Genomic DNA, 19,481 nt, shown 5'->3' with positions numbered 1-19,481 from the left:
CGCTACCTAACCAGATCACGTTAGAGGCGCGTTTCATGTTTTGTGGAAGTGACGCTGTGAGATGGAAGTTAGTCTGACTGGACAGGATTAGGGACGCTACTGCCCCCTAAAGGTTTGATATGGTAATGCTTAACAACACTGCAGATATGCGTGGATTGGTTTGTGTTTGAAAGAGGTCGTGTGCAGCTACTTGTACATGGCCTGAGGCAGTTCCTAATCCAGGTGCAACACATACGTCCGATTTTTCTCAAACACATCGTCTAAGTGCTCCTGAAGATGAATCTACAGCGATCGATGACAAACTGCTAAAATTGATTAGAATCAGTGGAAACTTTATTGATCTTCAACATCCAATTCGACAACTGTAAAAACAGCTTCTACAAAGTTTGTCCTGGTTTTTCTTTAAGCTCTCGCCTGAGTAATCAATCGACAGTGTCAGGTTTCTGTAACAAATCAATCATTTTCTGAACTGAATCAATTTCATTTCATCACCAAAGTTAATGAAGGAAACAATCAGCTCAAAAACACCATTAAAGGAGAGAAAAACCCTGACTGTGATCAAAACGCCTGGAAAAACAACCTGGAACAGCTACGAGGTTCCAGGCCCGAACAGTCCGTTTACAATCCAGACCCCGTCAGACCCTCTAAACTGGTCAGTAGAGACGATGTGGACAGCAGCTGAAGTCCAGAACATCAGGGTGAGAGGGAGTGAAGCAGCGTGAGGCGTTCACTGCCAATCCGACACGTCTCTAACTTCAGTTTATCTCAAGCAAACAAAACAAACAGGAAAAGAAAGATGAACGGTCCAGCTGAGTCTGTGGATGTCTAAGTCTCCTCGTCATCGCTTAGCTGCGCCTTCTCCTGGCTAACGCCGCTCTCGTCGATGTTCTCCAGAGAGTCGGCGCGCTGCAGCGTCAGCTCCGAGACGTTGATGGACGGCAGCGTGTTCTGCTCCGGAAACATCCACGGCTTCAGGTTTGGATTGTGTTTCCGCTTCCACTCTGGGTACTTCAGGGATGCCTTGTAGATCTTCCTCATGGCCTGAGAGGAGAGATACGACATTTAACCCGACACAGAGACAATCATACTGAGGACAGCTGAGATGACAAACTTACTTTAGGACCCACAAACTGAGACACGCGGTTCACCACCCACTTTGGTAAAGATCCTGCAGAGACAGCCGGGACAAATTTTATCATCTCCGTAAGGACATTTTTAAACTTCAAAACCTTGTCAGAAAGTGTCTCCTCTGCTGTCCTTTTAGCCTTTTTCCCTACAGAGAAATAGTTTTTTATTTAACCTGGACTGAGTGAGGGTAAACATGAAGCCTAACAAGATTAAAGAAGCTGAAGGACCAGAACAGCAGGAGTGGGTCTGCGTCTTACTGCCATCAGATGGATTAGCAGGAATTTTCAGGACTTTCCGTGGACATCTGGACTGGCAGACTGTGGGTGGTGGTCTCCCACTTCCAGAAGAAGGACTGGTGGGTGTGCTCGGACGACAGGGGATCTCCTTCATCAGGCTTCCTGGTAAGGTCTATTCAGTCCAGAAAGTCCAGGAAAGTCCAGATAATCAAAGCTTGGGTTGAGGAGGACCATCTCTACACCCTCTGCAGGGTCTTGGAGGGAGCATGGGAGTTTTCCCAACCACTCTAAGTGTTTTGTGGACTTGAAGGTTTTCAACCTTTTCCTTGAGGAATCATTTTGCTCCGGGAGTATGGAGTACCAGACCCTTGCTGTTGGGTCCCTGTGTGGCCCTTGCCAGAGTTTGCTCCACATTGCCGCCAGTAAGTAAGATTTGTTTCCAGTTATGGTTGGACTCCGCCAAGGCTGCCATTTATCACCAATTATTCATAACTGTATAGCCAGGGCAGCCGAGGTGTTGAGGGGGTCAGGTTTATGGACTCTGGATTGGGTCTCTGCTTTATGCAGATGGTGTTCTGCTTGCTTCAACAGGTGGTGATCTTCACGTCTCACTGGAACGATTATCAGCAGAGTGTGAAGCGGCTGGGATGAGACTCGGCACCTCCAAATCTGAGACCATGGTCTTTGGTGGAATGTGTCTCAGGGTCAGGAATGATTTCCTATCATGTCTCAGGGTCTTGTTCATGACAATGGAAGGGATGGAGCACGATGTCTACAGGTGGTTCGGTGTGGCGTCTGACGTGACGTGGTGGTCTGGCCGTGGTGAAGAAGGAGCTGAGCCGAAAGGCAAAAAGTTCTCAGTTTACTAGTTGATCTATGTTACCCCCACCTGTGGTCACAGACTGTGGTGGAATGAGATTGCAAATACAAGCTCCTACTTGAGGTCAGTTCAGACTCATGGAGTGTCTCCGTTATATCAGACCTGCATTGTAGACACAGAGTGTGTTTTTATACGAGAGTGTAGGTTGTATGGCTGGTTTCGGCCAGTAAACACCACAGAGCGGAGTTTTTCTGATGGTTCGCTTCAGTTCTGGAAAGTATTTCCTGTTTTGGAAAAACAATGGTGACCCTTTGGGACTCGTTCAGCAGCAACAAGACCTTAACATCCAGAAACACACGCTGATCAATCGCAAGGTAGTGCTTCCATGTAGCGGCATGCTGGGATGCCCGTCAGGTTTGAAGAGGTGCATGTCAAGCATCTGCGAACCTTCAAAGGGCCGACAGCAGTAACTGCATAACCGACCTGATGTAGATGCTGTGCGACTATCAACTGGCCGTTAGAGATGAGGTGAGATGCTCGGTCATCCGGGAGGGGCTTGAAGTAGAACCGCTACCCCTCTTCATCAAGAGGAGTCAGATGAGGTAGATTAGACATCTGGATATGATACCTTCTGAATGCAGGGAGAGGTTTTCCAGATATGTCCCATCAGCAGAAAGCTCAGAGGAAGACCCACGTCACGCTGGAAGGACTATGTTTCTCAGCTGGCCTGGGAATGTCTCAGTATTCCCCCTCTGCTTAGTTTACCACCCCTGCAACCCGGTCCAAGATGAGCAGTGGAAAAAGATTGCCAAATAAATAAAACTGAAGTTTAGTGGAAATACAAACCATCCAGATTAACAGGAATTCTTTAATCCTCGTCAATAAATTCCAGGAAACAAGATTCTTGGGGATGTTAGAAAACCGTCTCATGTGTCTTGTGTGTCTCACCTCGGGGGTCCACCTGGGTCAGGTAGAAGAGGGTGGAGCCGGCGGTTCCGTTGGATTGGATCAGGTATCCTGTCAGCAGAGACACAGCTCGGACATAGTCCTTCTTGGGAGGATGTTGCTATGGAGACAGACAGACACGAAGTGTTTAGTCTAAAAGAATCCTGTTGTGGTTTTTAATCGACAATCCAAAAGCTTTAATTATCAATTCGATAAAGAAGAAAAACATCCAGATGAGACTTTACTGAGCTGGACTTTGGTTCACTACAAGGACGTTTCGGGTCGGACCTTTGAGGAGGCTCAGTTCTACGGGTCTGAACAGGTTTCTGTGAACACTGACCGGGTGTTTGACGGAGTAGTTGATGATCAGGAAGTCGTTTCCAAGCGGGAGCCAAGATCTCATCGTCACAAAGTCCCTGTTCTTCAGTGGAGTCGGACATCTCCCTATAACACACACACACACACACACACACACACACACACACACACACACACACACACACACACACACACACACACACACACACACACACACACACACACACACACACACAGAGCAGGACTTTTTTCTCAAACCTGGAGCTGGATCAGAACCAAACCTGTTAAACCAGACTTTTGTAGGAAGATGCTGGTGGACTGTCCACTTGGACGCAGATCCTTCCATGAAGTGCTACAGGCTTTTTTTTTTTTTTGCTTTGTTTTTTTGTTTACTCCCTTCCCACCACATAATATCACCTATGTTATAATACAAAGATTTAATACTATTACAAAACAAGGATTTAATAATAATAGTGATGAGGCGTACTGCTGAAGCTTTGGAGCGCTGCTACACAAACCCAGCAATTTAGACGTTCATATCAAGGCTTGTGTCATTTCAGAGGAGTTTACATACAAAGCCTCGCTGTGTGCAACTGGTTTGGAAACCGGTTCAGATCTTGCCATGCAAAAGGGTAAAGGCTGGAAACAGGCTGTTCTTTTGAGCTAAATTCTCAGGACGCTCCTCCAACCTGCGTTCACCACCCTTTCATCATGACATTGTGCAACAATAACATGTAAACAATATTATCCAGAAGGACTTAGTTGTTACAGCACTAGATACAAAATTTAGACGTTTTTTGTCATAGCTTTCTTCTTTTTCTACTTTATTATTACCATTTTAATTTAATTCAGCAATGTGATTTAACATACATATAGGGAACTTATGTGGTAAAACATTATGGCCCGTGAGGATTATGTTCACATACAGCACATAAATGGTGATGGTGTTCTACTGTGTGATGGTGTTTATGAGTAATTGTGTGAATGTGTGATAGGTAAAACTTTACAGTTAGACATGTCGCTGTTTCAGCCTTTTATAGAAGTCAAATGTGTTGATCAGTGGATATTCCTCAGTCAGTCAGCTTGTTGGGTTGACTCTACCAAGGCACCACAGTACACCACTGTACTGGCATGCCCCTTGGAGCAACCAGTCCTCTGCCTGACAGAGCTCCTTCAGAGACAGACTGTTTCTGAAGGAGCAGATAGACTGGAAACCAGCACTGCTCCCAGTAGATCACAAACACATTCAATAATAAGTCCATTTAATATTTATATGATTTGCATCTTGACAAAAAGAAGTTTTTCCAAAATAATGAGATAAATTATCAACTGGTCCCCAGAAAACAATGAAAACATGCGAGCACGGCTGCTCTTGGTTGCGTACTTTAAATAAACACCAGCAGTATATTATCCAATTTGCCTATAAATAATATTAGCTTGGTTGTTTAGCTGAACTGGACATGGTTTCAAATGGATAACTAAACAAAGATGATTATTAAAGTTATTTGTTTTTGTTATGACAGCAGGACAGACAGAGCCGCTCACAGATCAGAATTATTTACTGCTGTCTTGATGCTTGTTTTCCATCTTTCTCTGTCAGTAACAGGAAGAAAACCTGACTTGATAAAGCCGTTCTTCTAGATTTGTTAAAGATCCGGGTGGGAAGGAGGCACCACTGTCATTGCAAACTCTCCACACTGTCACTGCAACTGGTAGGGATGTGAATCTAACAACAATTCATGATTCAATTCGATACGATTTCTGGGGTGCTAATTTCCCAAGTAACGTTGTTCTTCTATAAGAACGGAGAAATTATTATGAATTATTATGATTATAATGATTATGATTATTATTCTATTTAAACTGCGACATGTACAAAACTTTTTTTGCACGTCATTTCTCATAATTTCCATTAGGAAAAAACAGCAGAGTAGCCAGACCATAATATATGAGCTATAATATCCAAGAAGTAAAAAGATCAATAAAAATAACAAGTTTATGATGGATTATTTTTAATTTATTTGAAAAAAAAAATTTTTTTCACAAAAATTTTCATTTTAAAATGATGAAGTAAAGAAAATCCAGATTTTTAATTTTTAAGATTCGATTCCCCGCCCCTAGCAGTCAGTGATTCAAAGCCGGACCAGTGGTGTGTCTGGTACTCTTGCTGGCAAGCAGCAGCTCTGGCTGGACGAGCGCACCAACAGTTCAGAACATCTTCTAGCTGCACAAACACTTCCACTGTTCCCACCTCCTTCTCTGATATTTCCACTTCTTCCTGCAGTTATTGATTTTAAAAAGATAAGGTTTAAATCCAAGACAAATGTCCACTAGATCTACTTCATCATATGTGCTGTAAATATTTACTGCTGTTCCGGAAAGAAGATGTATTTAACCCTTTAAAGCCTGAGCCAAGAAAATGGAAAACTCTTTTTTTTTTTACCTAAAGTCTTTAACAAAATATTTTTTTAAATTAACAAAATATTTTAATCTTCATTACTGCTTGTTGAGTGAAAATTGTTGTTGTACAAAAGGTGACCATCAGGGTGCTGAACACAAGTATCAGACTGGAATTTTACCATAGTTATAGAAAATGTCTCAAAAACGTGATTCATACAGCATTAAATGGTTAAAATAATTTCAACAGTATGAACAAACGACACGTCATCGTGACAGCGTGATGTGTTTAACAACTCTGTCCAGCAGATGGCTCTGTAGAGCAATCAGGAAGCTGGAGTCACCTGATCCGATGAAAAACTTCAACACTTCACCATAAAGATGTTCTGGGGAAATAAAACTCAACAAAATGTCTCTCTGGAAGAGATCACATGACTACTGCTGATGCGGGGAGACCATGTGACCGACTGTGATGTCATCAGCATTAGCTTTAAACTTTCATGTCGGAAGGTTTTTAGAGGTGTATTAAGAGAGATGGACGTAGCCTCTGTGACATCAGTCGTAGGTTTCTGAAAAGTTGAATTGAAGCTTGGTGGGCGGTTCCTACCATCGCCATCTTGGCAAGGGCATGCGTGTCGTCTCACCCAGAAAATACAAATATGGGCAAAGAGGTGGAGCTGAGAGGGGGGCTGTGAGTGTCATGGTGGATGATTGATATCTACCGAACTCCGAGCTTTCTGTAGCTAAGAGCTAACCCGGAGATAACAGGAGCTAAATAGGTGGGCTAAAGCTAAGTCACAGTATTAGCTGGGAGATTGGGTACCTGCCAATCAAAAGCACACGCCCCTAAATACGCCGAATTTCCAGATTAAATGACTTCTAAACGGAGGAGTTAGAAATAAATTCACTCCCCCCCACAGTTGTCATGAAGGTAAACCTGACCTATTAAACCTAAAATGGATTTTTGAACCAGGCTGTAAACATGTTTATTTCTGCTGTAAACATGTTTATTTCTGCTGTGAAGTTGGTCTTTTTAACATGGGAGTCTACAGAGATTTGTTCTGTTTTGGAGACCCTAGTGGATGAAGGGGGAACTACAGTTTTATGTACTTCCAGATTGGCTTCACTTTTAACCGCCGGAGGTTGCAGCTTCATAGCGTATGATGCAATCAAAGGTCACTGACAGAAAAAGACAGTAGCTGTCTATATGATGTCTGTTAATTCTTCAGGACGAGTCATTTATTTCTGCAGCAGCCCTTTAAAGGCATCAAAAGTCATCGTTGCACCTGAAGCCACCAGATCCACTCACACGGAACCATGTTTATGACTGGAGGAATTCTGGCCACTGACGGCCACTGTTCACTCAAATTTTACACACTGGACCTTTAAGATGTTTAGAGCCAGAACATGAAGTGATGATTGTTTTTAAACATGGCAGCTTCATGAGCCTTCCCAGAACCTCCACTGGAACATGAAGGAATCGACCAGTAGCTCAGAAGGATCATTACGTCCTGCTCCATGAGACGGGTCGTGTCTGTAACAGGCCGGACCGTCTACATTAGGGATGTCAAATCCCAGTCCTCAAGGGTTGTCTGGCAGCTATTTGTTGTTTCCCTGCACCATCGGAGCCGATTTAAATCAAGTGGATCCAACAGCTTCCTGTAAGCCTATTCATGGAGCATGGAGACAACAGAAACCTGCAGGATACGGGCCTCGAGGACTGGAGTTTGACACCTGAGGTCTACAGGACATAGGAATCAGTTTGGATCAATCCAACAGAAGACCTGGATCAGTTATGGTGCCAGTAAACCGGTAGTGTGTGGTGTGTCAGACTGCGACTTTGGTTATGATATCCAAGCAGTAAAACTATTTGGCTTGAGACTGTAAATATAAAAAATGTTTCCGATATATCCCGATTTACTGTCTATAAAACAAAAATGTATTCGTTCACATGTCTTTTCATCTGTCCAGGTTAGTCTGTTCATAGAAACACACAGAAACTTACAGGAGTAATATCCGACGTCGGCGTTCACCGTCAGCCTGCCGATGTCGTACGTATCGATCATGTTGGTGTCCCACTTCTTACGGTAGCTGGTGTCATGGAGGACGTCGTACAGCGTCTCCGCTGTTACATCTTTACACACGATCCTCATCTGGGAGAGACAGAAGAAACCAGTCAACCATGTGAAAACTGACCCACACAGAAGCATCACATCAGACCTCAAACTCAGACCCAGGGTGGTTCTGTTCCCATGAGGGGGTCAAAATATGACATCATGAAACCTCTCTAAAATGTCCTGATAATGCCCTCATAGATGATACCGCCGTCTTTAGCCAGACAGATCACAGTCTGTGTGAAATCCTTCCACCGTTTGCTTGACTTGTCATAAGAAGTGCAGAAAAATAGGCCTTTAAAATTCCAGGTTGTTCTGGTTGGGTTTGGTTTTTGTTTGTTACTTATTTTTATCCTGCATGCATATTATATATAAATATCAAACTCTTGATGTTTTTATATCTGCAGACTGGATCTGGGCTTTTCAGTTTGGTCCAATGAGGATCACTGTTCAGGTCGCTGTTTCAATGTTTCCCTGCTCCAATGCACCTGACTTGTTAGATGGCTCTAACACAACTTCTGGTCCTCAAGATCTATTATCCTGCGGCATTTAGATCCAACCCTCTCCAACACACCTGAATCAAATAAACGTGTGGTTAACAGGCTTCTGCAGAGCTGAATGACATGCCGTAGAGCCTTCAGATGTGTTGGAGATGGGCTGCATCTACAAGTTGTAGGATAGTAGATGTCGAGGCGCTCCCAACACTATGAAGTGGTGCAGAAACAGAAAACCTGAAGCCATCATGGGACAGAATTGAGTAGCCCTGGTCTCGATGGATCTTAGGTGGATTAGCCAGCATCGAAGGCGAGTGTGGCGCAGATGTCAACATTTGCTCTAAGTGAAGCCCGGTCCTGCAGCGTGAGGTCCGGACCTGCTGACTGAGGGAGGAGCCTACGCAGCACCGCTGCTCATTGGGAAGAGTGAAAATGATGCAGACTTTCATGTTTGTCTCCAAAACTTTGCAATAACACCTGAACTAGTCACTAGATTTGTTGCTCGTCACTTTTTTGACAAGTCGCTCGAGGGGTCTGAATAAATTTTCCAGCAGTGAGCAGCGATGGGGCTTAGTGGTTACCACTGGTTGCTGGTTCAAGCCTCAGCTGGGGGACATGGTGACCTTTCTGGATGTTTGTCTCTCTGTGTTGGCCCTGGCCCTGTCTGGCAACATGTCTAGGTGTACCTGCCTCTCGCCCAATGATTGCTGGGATAGACTCCAGCTTCCTGCGACCCAGAATTGGACTACGCGGTATAGAATATAAATGACTGAATGTATTGCTTTGAGCAGCAATGGCTCCTAGTTTCAGCTATGTATTAGTCGAGATGTAGATGGTAGAAGTGCACATCAATAACAACAAACAAGCAGACCAAAATGTGGATAAATTATTTCAATGATAATTTTTTATCAGTATCACTGTTTTTGTGATGGTTTGGAGCTGGAAACTAAATTCATTGCCGAGTCAAACTTAGCTTGTCTGTGCTGCAGCAGTTTAGAAAACAGTTAGCTGACTTGCCAGAAATATGCGACATCATGTCAGGATGGGCGACACCAAAAATGTTCCTATCGATACAAAGTCATCAGTTTGTGGAAATTTTTCCATCAATCTTGATACTTTATGCCTCTTAAAAGAAATTCAGGATTGTTAATCAAGATCATTAATCCTTAAGAGAAATGTTTTTAAAACAAAGTATTCTAATAATCAAACTAATAAAGTAAGCTACATCATTAGAAAATTAATAAAAAAAAAAAAAAAAAAAGACTACAGTTACTATAAGATTATTCAGTTATTTCATTTAAAATTAAAATAAGTCAAAGTAATGTGATAAGTATAATGAAACATGATGAGGAATAACTTGCACTGCACCAGTGAAAAACACAAAACTTCATCATCACCAGCATAATTTTTTTGTGACATCTGATAGGCTGCTGTGATCATGTGACACAGAAGGAATTTACTGTTTCTGAGCCTCACAGGCAGTTTTATCACCAAAAACTCAGAGGTAAAAAGAAATGGCGTGTTTTGCAAATACACCATATATGAAAGATGGACGGCGCCTCCAGCGGTTAACTCAACTCAACTTTATTTATAAAGGCCTTTAAAACAACCAGAGTTGAAACAAAGTGCTGGACACAATCAGCAAAAATAAAAACAGAATAAAACAATTCAAATGCAACTAAATAACACACACACACACACACAAAAAACAAGAGGTCATACAAGGAATACGGAATTAAAACAATAAAACTAAATAAAATAGTAAGTAAAAACCAATAATAAAAATAAGGCACACTGTCTTACGTTGGGTTAAAGGCCATGGAGTAAAAATGGTTTTAAGATGAGTTTTAAAAATGGACAGGGAGGAGGCTTGTCTAATGTGGAGGGGGAGCTTATTCCACAATTTTGGACCAGAAACAGAAAAAGCTCTGTCCCCCCTGAGCTTCCGTTTGGACCTCGGTACGTCCAGGAGCAGCAGGTCAGCTGACCTGAGGCACCGGGCAGGAGTGTGGGGGTGGAGGAGCTCAGAGAGGTAAGGAGGGATCAGACCATTTAAAGATTTAAAAACAAATAAAAGAATCTTAAAATGAATCCTGTAGTGCAACCGGTGGGGATGTAACGAAGGCATGGATTACTGTTTCTAAGTGCTGTTGTGCAAGAAAAGGTTTTACTTTAGCCAGCTGTCTGATGTGGAAAAAGCTCGACTTTACTACAGAACTGATTCGCTGATCCAGTTTAAAATCACTGTCCATCTTAAAACCCAAGTTAGATATTGTTGACTTTAAAAAACCTGCCAAAGGGCCAAAATCAACAGGCAAGGGTTCACAAGCTCCACTGGGACCAAACACCATTACTTCAGTTTTTTCTTCATTAAGATGTAGGAAGTTTAGAGCCAACCAGGCTTTGATGTCTTCCAGGCATGCTAAAATAAGGGCAATGGAGAAGGCGTTTTTCTTTTTAAGAGGCATATATATCTGACATCATCAGCATAAAAGTGAAATGAGATGCCATGCCTTCTCAGGACTGATCCCAGGGGCAGTAAATACAAAGAGAAAAGCAAGGGCCCTAAAATCGACCCCTGTTGAATCCCATAAGGAAGTGGAGCAGAGCTGGATTCAACATTTCCTAAACTCACACTCATGCTTCTGTCTGACAGATAGCACTTGAACCACTCCAATGCAGTACCACAGATACCCAGAAGGTGGCATAACCGAGCCAACAAAGTGTTGTGGCCAACAGTGTCAAACGCTGCAATGCTGCCCAATAAAATAAGAATTGTATAATCACCAGTCGTTTGCTAAGAGAATGTCATTAAATACTTTTAACAAAGCTGACTCAGTGCTGTGTAATGTTTTAAAACCAGACTGAAACACTTCCAGAATATCATGTTCCTCTAAAAACAGCTTGAGTTGAGTATAGACAACTTTTTCTAAAATTTTAGAAATAAAAGGAAGCCTTGAGATGGGTCTGAAGCTAGCCAGCACGCTGCTGTCCAGACCAGGTTTTTTAAGTAGGGGCTGGACCACAGCATGTTTAAAACTTAATGGAACAACTCCAGATGACAAACTACTGTCTCATACTGTTCAAGAACTGTCTTCCTTACTCTAGGAAAGACCTTTTTCAGAAGACCAGGAGGAATGACATCATGGGGAGAACCTGATGGCTTAACATCACCAATCAACTCTTCCAAAAATGATAAGGATACCGGCTCAAATTGATCAAGAACTGCAGAGCAGGGAACAGAGACAGAAGGGTCAGATGCAGGTGAAGAGATCACAGTCCTTGCAGTAGAAACTTTGTTAATAACAAAGTGCAGAAAACTACTGCAAGTCTCAGAAGATGCTTTGAAGCCAGCAGGCTGTGAGGCATTTAGTACTGAATTAATAGTTTTGAATAATACATGTGGATTATGGCCCTCCTCCACGGCGTGATGTCTGCGGGTTAAAGTGAAGCCTATGCGGAAGTGCATAAAACTGCAGTTCCTCCTTCATCCACTAGATGGTGATGGTAGGAACCGCCCACCGAGCTTCAATTCAGCTCTTCAGAAACCTACGGGTGACGCCCATCTTTATACAGTCTATGGTTTCGTATCAGCAAAGTGGTATCTCAATGCTCAAAATGTTTTAAATCCGATATTTTAACCAGCTGATGTCAAAGTATCGACTCTGAGTATGGATACGCTCAATCCTGACCTCTTGATATATTTTCTTCCAGTGTGAAACCATCTAGCTGATTACCAGAACCTGAACCAACAAGATGACAAAGATGGAGGATGATTCCGGTAATGGACTAAAGAGAAACCGGACCATGGTGTCAGAGTTCTGCAGAACCATGAGGCGAATCATAATGTTTGTGTTCTGACCAACATTTGCTTCTAGTTTTCTCTGACATCATCTAAACTTCCACCAGAGGAAACAGGATCCGCCCAGACGGGTCCATCGGCATTCTGCCTCCTCCCCGTCTCAGTTTGGTGGAGGTCATGTGAGACAGCGGTCTACTGTACCACGTCCCTTTTTCCACTCTGTAATCTTCGGGAGCGTCAGGCTCGGCTGAGCAGCCGTCATCAGATATGGCGACAGCCGGAGCTGGAAAATGTTCCACGTAACCGGATCAGCAGGATTCTGCTGCAGCGTGAATCATTCATGATGTCCTGAGATCCGAGTCTTATATGTCACTCGGCCCCGTCTACGAAGACGTCCACCTGAGTCCAGAAACACCTGGAGACAGGTGAAGTTCTGCAGCGCCATCCAGGATCTGGAACAACAGAACTCTGATCTGGTTCTGGTTAAACCTGTTCTTTTTTAACCTCATTCAGAGGCTCGGTTCTGTCAGCACTGACTTCGAATCATTATAAGCTTCCATCTGTAGATCTGTCTGTGGTTCTGTCTGCTGTTCCGTCTGTGGTTCCATCTCCGGTTCTGTCTGCTGTTCCGTCTGTGGTTCCATCTCCGGTTCTGTCTGCTGTTCCGTCGGTGGTTCCATCTCCGGTTCTGTCTGCTGTTCCGTCGGTGGTTCCATCTCCGGTTCTGTCTGCTGTTCCGTCGGTGGTTCCATCTCCGGTTCTGTCTGCTGTTCCGTCGGTGGTTCCATCTCCGGTTCTGTCTGCTGTTCCGTCGGTGGTTCCATCTCCGGTTCTGTCTGCTGTTCCGTCGGTGGTTCCATCTCCGGTTCTGTCTGATGTTCCGTCTGTGGTTCCATCTCCGGTTCTGTCTGCTGTTCCGTCTGTGGTTCCATCTCCGGTTCTGTCTGATGTTCCGTCTGTGGTTCCATCTCCGGTTCTGTCTGCTGTTCCGTCGGTGGTTCCATCTCCGGTTCTGTCTGCTGTTCCGTCGGTGGTTCCATCTCCGGTTCTGTCTGCTGTTCCGTCGGTGGTTCCATCTCCGGTTCTGTCTGCTGTTCCGTCGGCGGTTCCATCTCCGGTTCTGTCTGATGTTCCGTCGGCGGTTCCATCTCCGGTTCTGTCTGCTGTTCCGTCGGCGGTTCCATCTCCGGTTCTGTCTGCTGTTCCGTCTGCGGTTCCATCTCCGGTTCTGTTTGCTGTTCCGTCTGCGGTTCCATCTCCGGTTCTGTCTGCTGTTCCGTCTGCGGTTCCATCTCCGGTTCTGTCTGATGTTCCGTCTGCGGTTCCATCTCCGGTTCTGTCTGATGTTCCGTCTGTGGTTCCATCTCCGGTTCTGTCTGATGTTCCGTCTGTGGTTCCATCTCCGGTTCTGTCTGCTGTTCCGTCTGTGGTTCCATCTCCGGTTCTGTCTGCTGTTCCGTCTGTGGTTCCATCTCCGGTTCTGTCTGATGTTCCGTCTGTGGTTCCATCTCCGGTTCTGTCTGCTGTTCCGTCTGTGGTTCCATCTCCGGTTCTGTCTGCTGTTCCGTCTGTGGTTCCATCTCCGGTTCTGTCTGCTGTTCCGTCTGTGGTTCCATCTCCGGTTCTGTCTGATGTTCCGTCTGCGGTTCCATCTCCGGTTCTGTCTGATGTTCCGTCTGCGGTTCCATCTCCGGTTCTGTCTGATGTTCCGTCTGTGGTTCCATCTCCGGTTCTGTCTGCTGTTCCGTCTGTGGTTCCATCTCCGGTTCTGTCTGCTGTTCCGTCTGTGGTTCCATCTCCGGTTCTGTCTGCTGTTCCGTCTGTGGTTCCATCTCCGGTTCTGTCTGATGTTCCGTCTGTGGTTCCATCTCCGGTTCTGTCTGCTGTTCCGTCTGTGGTTCCATCTCCGGTTCTGTCTGCTGTTCCGTCTGTGGTTCCATCTCCGGTTCTGTCTGATGTTCCGTCTGTGGTTCCATCTCCGGTTCTGTCTGATGTTCCGTCTGTGGTTCCATCTCCGGTTCTGTCTGCTGTTCCGTCTGTGGTTCCATCTCCGGTTCTGTCTGATGTTCCGTCTGTGGTTCCATCTCCGGTTCTGTCTGCTGTTCCGTCTGTGGTTCCATCTCCGGTTCTGTCTGCTGTTCCGTTGGTGGTTCCATCTCCGGTTTCCGTCTGCGGTTCTGTTTGTGGTTCCCTCTGTGGTTCCATCTGGTTCTGTTTGTTCCACGTAAATCATTGATGAGTTGCAACTAACAGCTCACTGAATGATTGAACAGTCTTCATCATCATCATCACCATCCTTAATCTTCATCATCATCTTCACCTTCATCTACTTCTTAATCACAGTAATCATTGTCATCATCACGTCCTAATAATCTTCATCATCCCCTTCTTGATCACTGTTATCATAATCATCATCTTCAATTAGTCATTATTTCCGGCGTCATCATCATAATCTTCATCATTTTCATGATCATCTACATCACTATTATCATCAATATCTTCATAATTAGTCATTTTCATTATTTTCGTCATCATCATCACCATCAATCATCATTATCATCACTTTCGTCATCACCATCCTCAATCTTAATCATCACCATCATCATAATCTTCATCATTTTCATGATCACCTACATCACCATCATCATCATCACTAATGATTGTTATATTCATTATCACTTCCGTTATCATCATCATCACCATCATCATAATAGTCAAGATCAAATTCATCTTCATTAGTCATAATCATCATCCTAATCTTCATCAATATCTTCATCACTATCATTGTCATGTTCAACATCCTCTTCATCGCCATCACCGATCGGGGATTAATCAGGCCAACAGGAAGCTGCAGATTTATTCTGAACCACACGGAACTTTCTCATTAATCAATAATATTGATCTGATGAAAGCCTGTTGATATGAAACCACCTCGTTCAGATCACCGATGTCTGTCTGATTGGAAGTTATTGATCAGCGTTGTCGACCTGACTGGAGCTATTAAACATGTGACCAGGTGATGGAGGAACACCTGAAACTTTCCGCTCAGTCAGAACCAGAAAAACCTTCTGGGTCCGGACATCTGCTGCCAGGGAAATCGGACTGAACCGGATCGCATGGCGACTTCAGAACTGTGACGGATCCATCACACAGCGCAGGTTCAGTGGTTTTCAGTGATCAGCTGGTTTCTGATGGTACCGACATCCCAGTGGTTCCACGTGACGTTCCTGCAGCTCGGACATGTGTGGCTGCGTTGGTGACAGGGTTCTGAGACCAGGTCCAGACAGTACTGGCCTGAATGTTGGACAGAACCGAGCCTTCTGCGAGAGTCCTTCAGTTTGAGACCAGAATAAGACTCACTGGAGTCGACCTCCTGCTGAGGACTGAAGCTAAAACCAGAGCAACAACATCCTCGGTGGTGCGTTCAGGTTCAGACTTCCTGGAAGGAGTCGGCGTGGAACCGGGTCACGGTGATCAGGTCCTGGTTCGGTGTCGTCTTGCTTGGTTTCCAGGTAGAGGTCAAACGTCTTGTCTTTCACAGCAGGCAGTTAGCTCCCCCACTAACTGGTTCAGAGAAAACCTCCACAGCCTTTCCTAACGGTAGCTGTGGCTGAGGAGGCAGAGCGGCTCTCAGCAAGGCTCGCAAGTTCAATTCCTGACTTCTATGTCCACATGTTGAAGTAAGCGTCCTTCAGAAAAACACCAATCTAATGTTTTAGTTGTTAGTAGGGGTGGGAAAATCGAATCAAGAAACAGAAAATCTGGATTTTTTTTGCTTCACAATTTTAAAATTGATGTTTTTGTTAAAACTCTTTTTTTTTCAAAAAAGTAGAAATAATCCATTAAAATTTTTTTGTGATTTTTATTATTTTTATTGATCTTTTAACTTGTCTTCTTGGGCATTATAGCAACTGAATGATGGTCTGGCAACTGTTTTTTTTTTTCTCATTGAAATCAAGAAAAATGACGAACAACAAAAAAAAGTTTTCTACATTTTGTTTGTTTTTAATCTACAAAAATCATCAATATCAAAGAATTGTGAGAATCACAATTTAAATCGAATCGGGACAAAAGCATATCGTCACAGCCCTAGTTATTGGACATCATTTTTCACGCCTGGCGGTCGGTGACATGTCTGCAGCGGTGACGTGTACCTGCAGCCTCCCAGCATGCACTGCAGCCCACCATGTCCCGCTGTACGACACCAAACCAGACTGAACACGCTTTAACAGGTTTTCTTTCTCTTGGTTCTTTCTCAGCCAGAAGTCTCTAATAAAATGGATTTTTAATCTTAATACATTTTCCTGGTTGAAAAGACTGAGACTTCTCTGGATGAAGATTTTATCTTCACCATCACTAACCTGCACCTGGTCAGAAGAACCGGCACGCGGCGGCATTCTGCAGGTGTTCACACACAGCTGCTGCTGCGGCTGTTTGAGTCGTCTGCTGGAGGATTTTACGTCCTGTCAGCTGATCTTCCACGTTTCTGATGATGATCTTCGCCACATCAACACAGACAGACCATCATGCATTGCAGCGTGAAGCTAATGGAGCATGCTAACACTAGCTAGCACAGGCTGATGCTAACGCTTGCAGCTCAGTGAGGAAATTCCTGAAACCTCCACGAAGAAATCATGGATCAGGTATGTCGGTCCAACATTTCTAAAGCCAGAAACTGGCTTTAAAACAAACGGCTAAGTCCTCCAACGATCCATCAGCTGAACCTGCAGTCTGCAGGAAGTCTTTGGTGTTTGCCTGCAAGCAGCGGTGTAGTGGTCCACTGAGAAGTTATAAAATGACTAAACCAGTACTGGCACACAGAAGTGAGAGACAGGCTCATAGACATATTTACATGTATCTTTATTATGTCTATGTTCAGGCAAAAGTTAATGCAGCTGATGGTGAACTGCACCAGTGTAGCATACTGGTAACCACAGCTGGGCTGCTGGGTGACGTAGCTACATGTGTAGGGATGTTTGTCATAGTAAAAGCAGCATCACAGGGGGTTAGAAGTGGGTATACGTCGTAGACCTGCGAATACCCTGGACTACACTACTGCCTGTAAGATGAGGTCACACCTGGAGGATGAGGTCACACCTGCAGCTAAATGGCTGTGGAAAAATTGATTCACTGTGACAGATCGTGTCAACAACAGATCACCGGATCAGGTATCAGGTCTTCTTTCAGGGACTCTGCGCTCATCAATCATGGAGCTGAAAGTCTGAATGGCAACAGAAAGACCAACCTCCAGAACCAAAATGACCCACCTCAGATATATTCTTCCAGCATCTCACCTCAGCCAAGGAAACCACACAAAGTACAAATCCTGAGATAAAAGTACACAAATGTGACCCAGACAGGTGTGGAGGTGAAGGTCCAGTGAAAACCAGTTTCATATTGCTTCTCTTCTCCTAAACCACGTCCTCTTCCCTTCAGAACTGGTTCTTCAAGACTTCACTCTTTAAATAAAGTTTAAACTGAATCTAAACCAACACATTTGTTAAGATCAGTGCGTGACATCCCAGTAGATGTGTCCTGATGAGCTGGAAGCCCGCGCGCCCCTCACCTTGAGCTTCTGCACCGTGCAGCTGTCCTCCTCGCGACACCACACCGTCACGCCGCTTTTATTGTAGCGGCTCGTCCATCCGTCCACGCTCAGACACTGGTCCCTGAACGAAGAGAAGTCCGAGTCGTCCGGGATCTGGACCGGCATCTCCGATCAACCACGAGACTTTTCACTCCGGAAATTCACGCCTCGCATCAGTCAGCGTCTCGCGCGCTGCCCTCTCACGCGGCGGCTGGTCCCGGAGGTCTGAGGAGGAAGAGGAGGTGTGAGGAGCAGCAGCTGGTGCACTGGTGTTTCTCGACCAGAGATAGGACGTGGTCGGAGGGAGGTTGGAGCTCTCACTCCTCTACTTTTACAGAAGACAACACCTGCTCAGGTGTCGGTCACACCTGGAGACTATATTACCCATGAGTCCAAGGGGCGCATCCGCGGCATTTTACATGGCGTTGCAAAGAGAGACAGGAGGTCCAAGAAGGGTGGTGATGGATGTCCTCGCCTTAGAATTTGAAAATCCCCAACGTGTAAAGGAATTATTTAAAAAAAAAAAAAAAAAAAAAAAAACACTTCAAAACTATTTAAATTCAATTCAACTTTTATTTGTATAGCACCACTCCACTACAATGTTGTCACAGGGCACTTGACTTACACGAATCAACATACACATAATTTCAAGCCAATTCATACATATCCTATAATAGAAACCAACTGATTGCATTGAATCATGTCTTTGATCCAATCCTCCATCCTGAGCTGCACGAGGCGACAGTGGGAAGGAAAAAACTCCCCTTTAACAGGAAGAAAACCTCCAGCAGAACCCGGCTCAGGGAGGGCAGCCATCTGCCTCGACTGGTTGGGGTGGAGACGACAGGAAAGACAGCTCAACATGTACAACTGCACTTATTCAGGAAGACCTGTGGAAAAAAGGAGAAATAAGTTAGAGACGGCAATATTAGACATGTTCATACATTCAGTTATTCAAGAAATAGACCAAGGTACTTCTCAGTGCATCAGGTAACGTCCCCATTGCTACATAAGTAATGGATGGTTAGACTACCCATAACTATAAGAGCAATGAGCATAACCTGGACAGTTGGGTCCCGTACATGCAGACTCCAACTCAGGAGATGCTCATATCCTAACTATAAGAATCATGGAAAAGGAAGATCTTAAAGGTGTGAAGGGAGTCTGCCTCCCGAACCCACGGTGGGAGCTGGTTCCATAAGAGAGGAGCCTGATAGCTAAAGGCCCTTCCTCCCATAGTACTCTTTGAGACTCTGGGAACCACCAGTAAACCTGCAGTCTGAGAGCCAAGTGCTCTATTTGGAATATATGGAACTATAAGATCTTTTATGTACAATGGAGCTTGGTCATGGAGAGCTTTATATGTGAGCAGAAGAATTTTAAACTTAATCCTGGATTCAACAGGGAGCCAGTGTAGAGAGGCTAAAACTGGTGAAATATGATCTCTCCTGCTAGTCCTCATCAGAACCCTCGCTGCAGCATTTTGGGTCAGCTGGAGACTTGTCAGGGCATATTTCGGACAACATTGTACAACAAATAAGGAATTGCAGTAATCCAGTCTGGAAGTAATAAAGGCATGGACTAATTTTTCTGCATCTTTCTGAGACAAGATGTCCCTAATTTTTTGGAATATTACGTAG

The 19,481-nt window shown here is 44.5% G+C and overlaps 1 protein-coding gene across 1 annotated transcript; it reads right to left on the bottom strand.

Annotated features, from left to right (window-relative positions):
• Positions 1-825: 825 nt before the first annotated feature.
• Positions 826-17,967, bottom strand: stard15 (StAR-related lipid transfer (START) domain containing 15; the record flags this gene model as incomplete). The annotated part of the gene is made up of 6 exons (XM_079249945.1): positions 826-1,041; positions 1,116-1,168; positions 3,133-3,250; positions 3,470-3,573; positions 7,850-7,997; positions 17,821-17,967. The coding sequence occupies 6 exons, from the start codon at positions 17,965-17,967 to the stop codon at positions 826-828; spliced, it is 786 nt and encodes a 261-aa protein (XP_079106071.1).
• Positions 17,968-19,481: the final 1,514 nt, after the last annotated feature.

Source organism: Telmatherina bonti, assembly GCF_933228915.1.
Source record: "Telmatherina bonti genome assembly, chromosome: 12".
Lineage (NCBI taxonomy): Eukaryota > Metazoa > Chordata > Actinopteri > Atheriniformes > Telmatherinidae > Telmatherina > Telmatherina bonti.
Note: the sequence above shows the minus strand (reverse complement) of the source record. Positions and strands in the feature narration are given on the sequence as shown.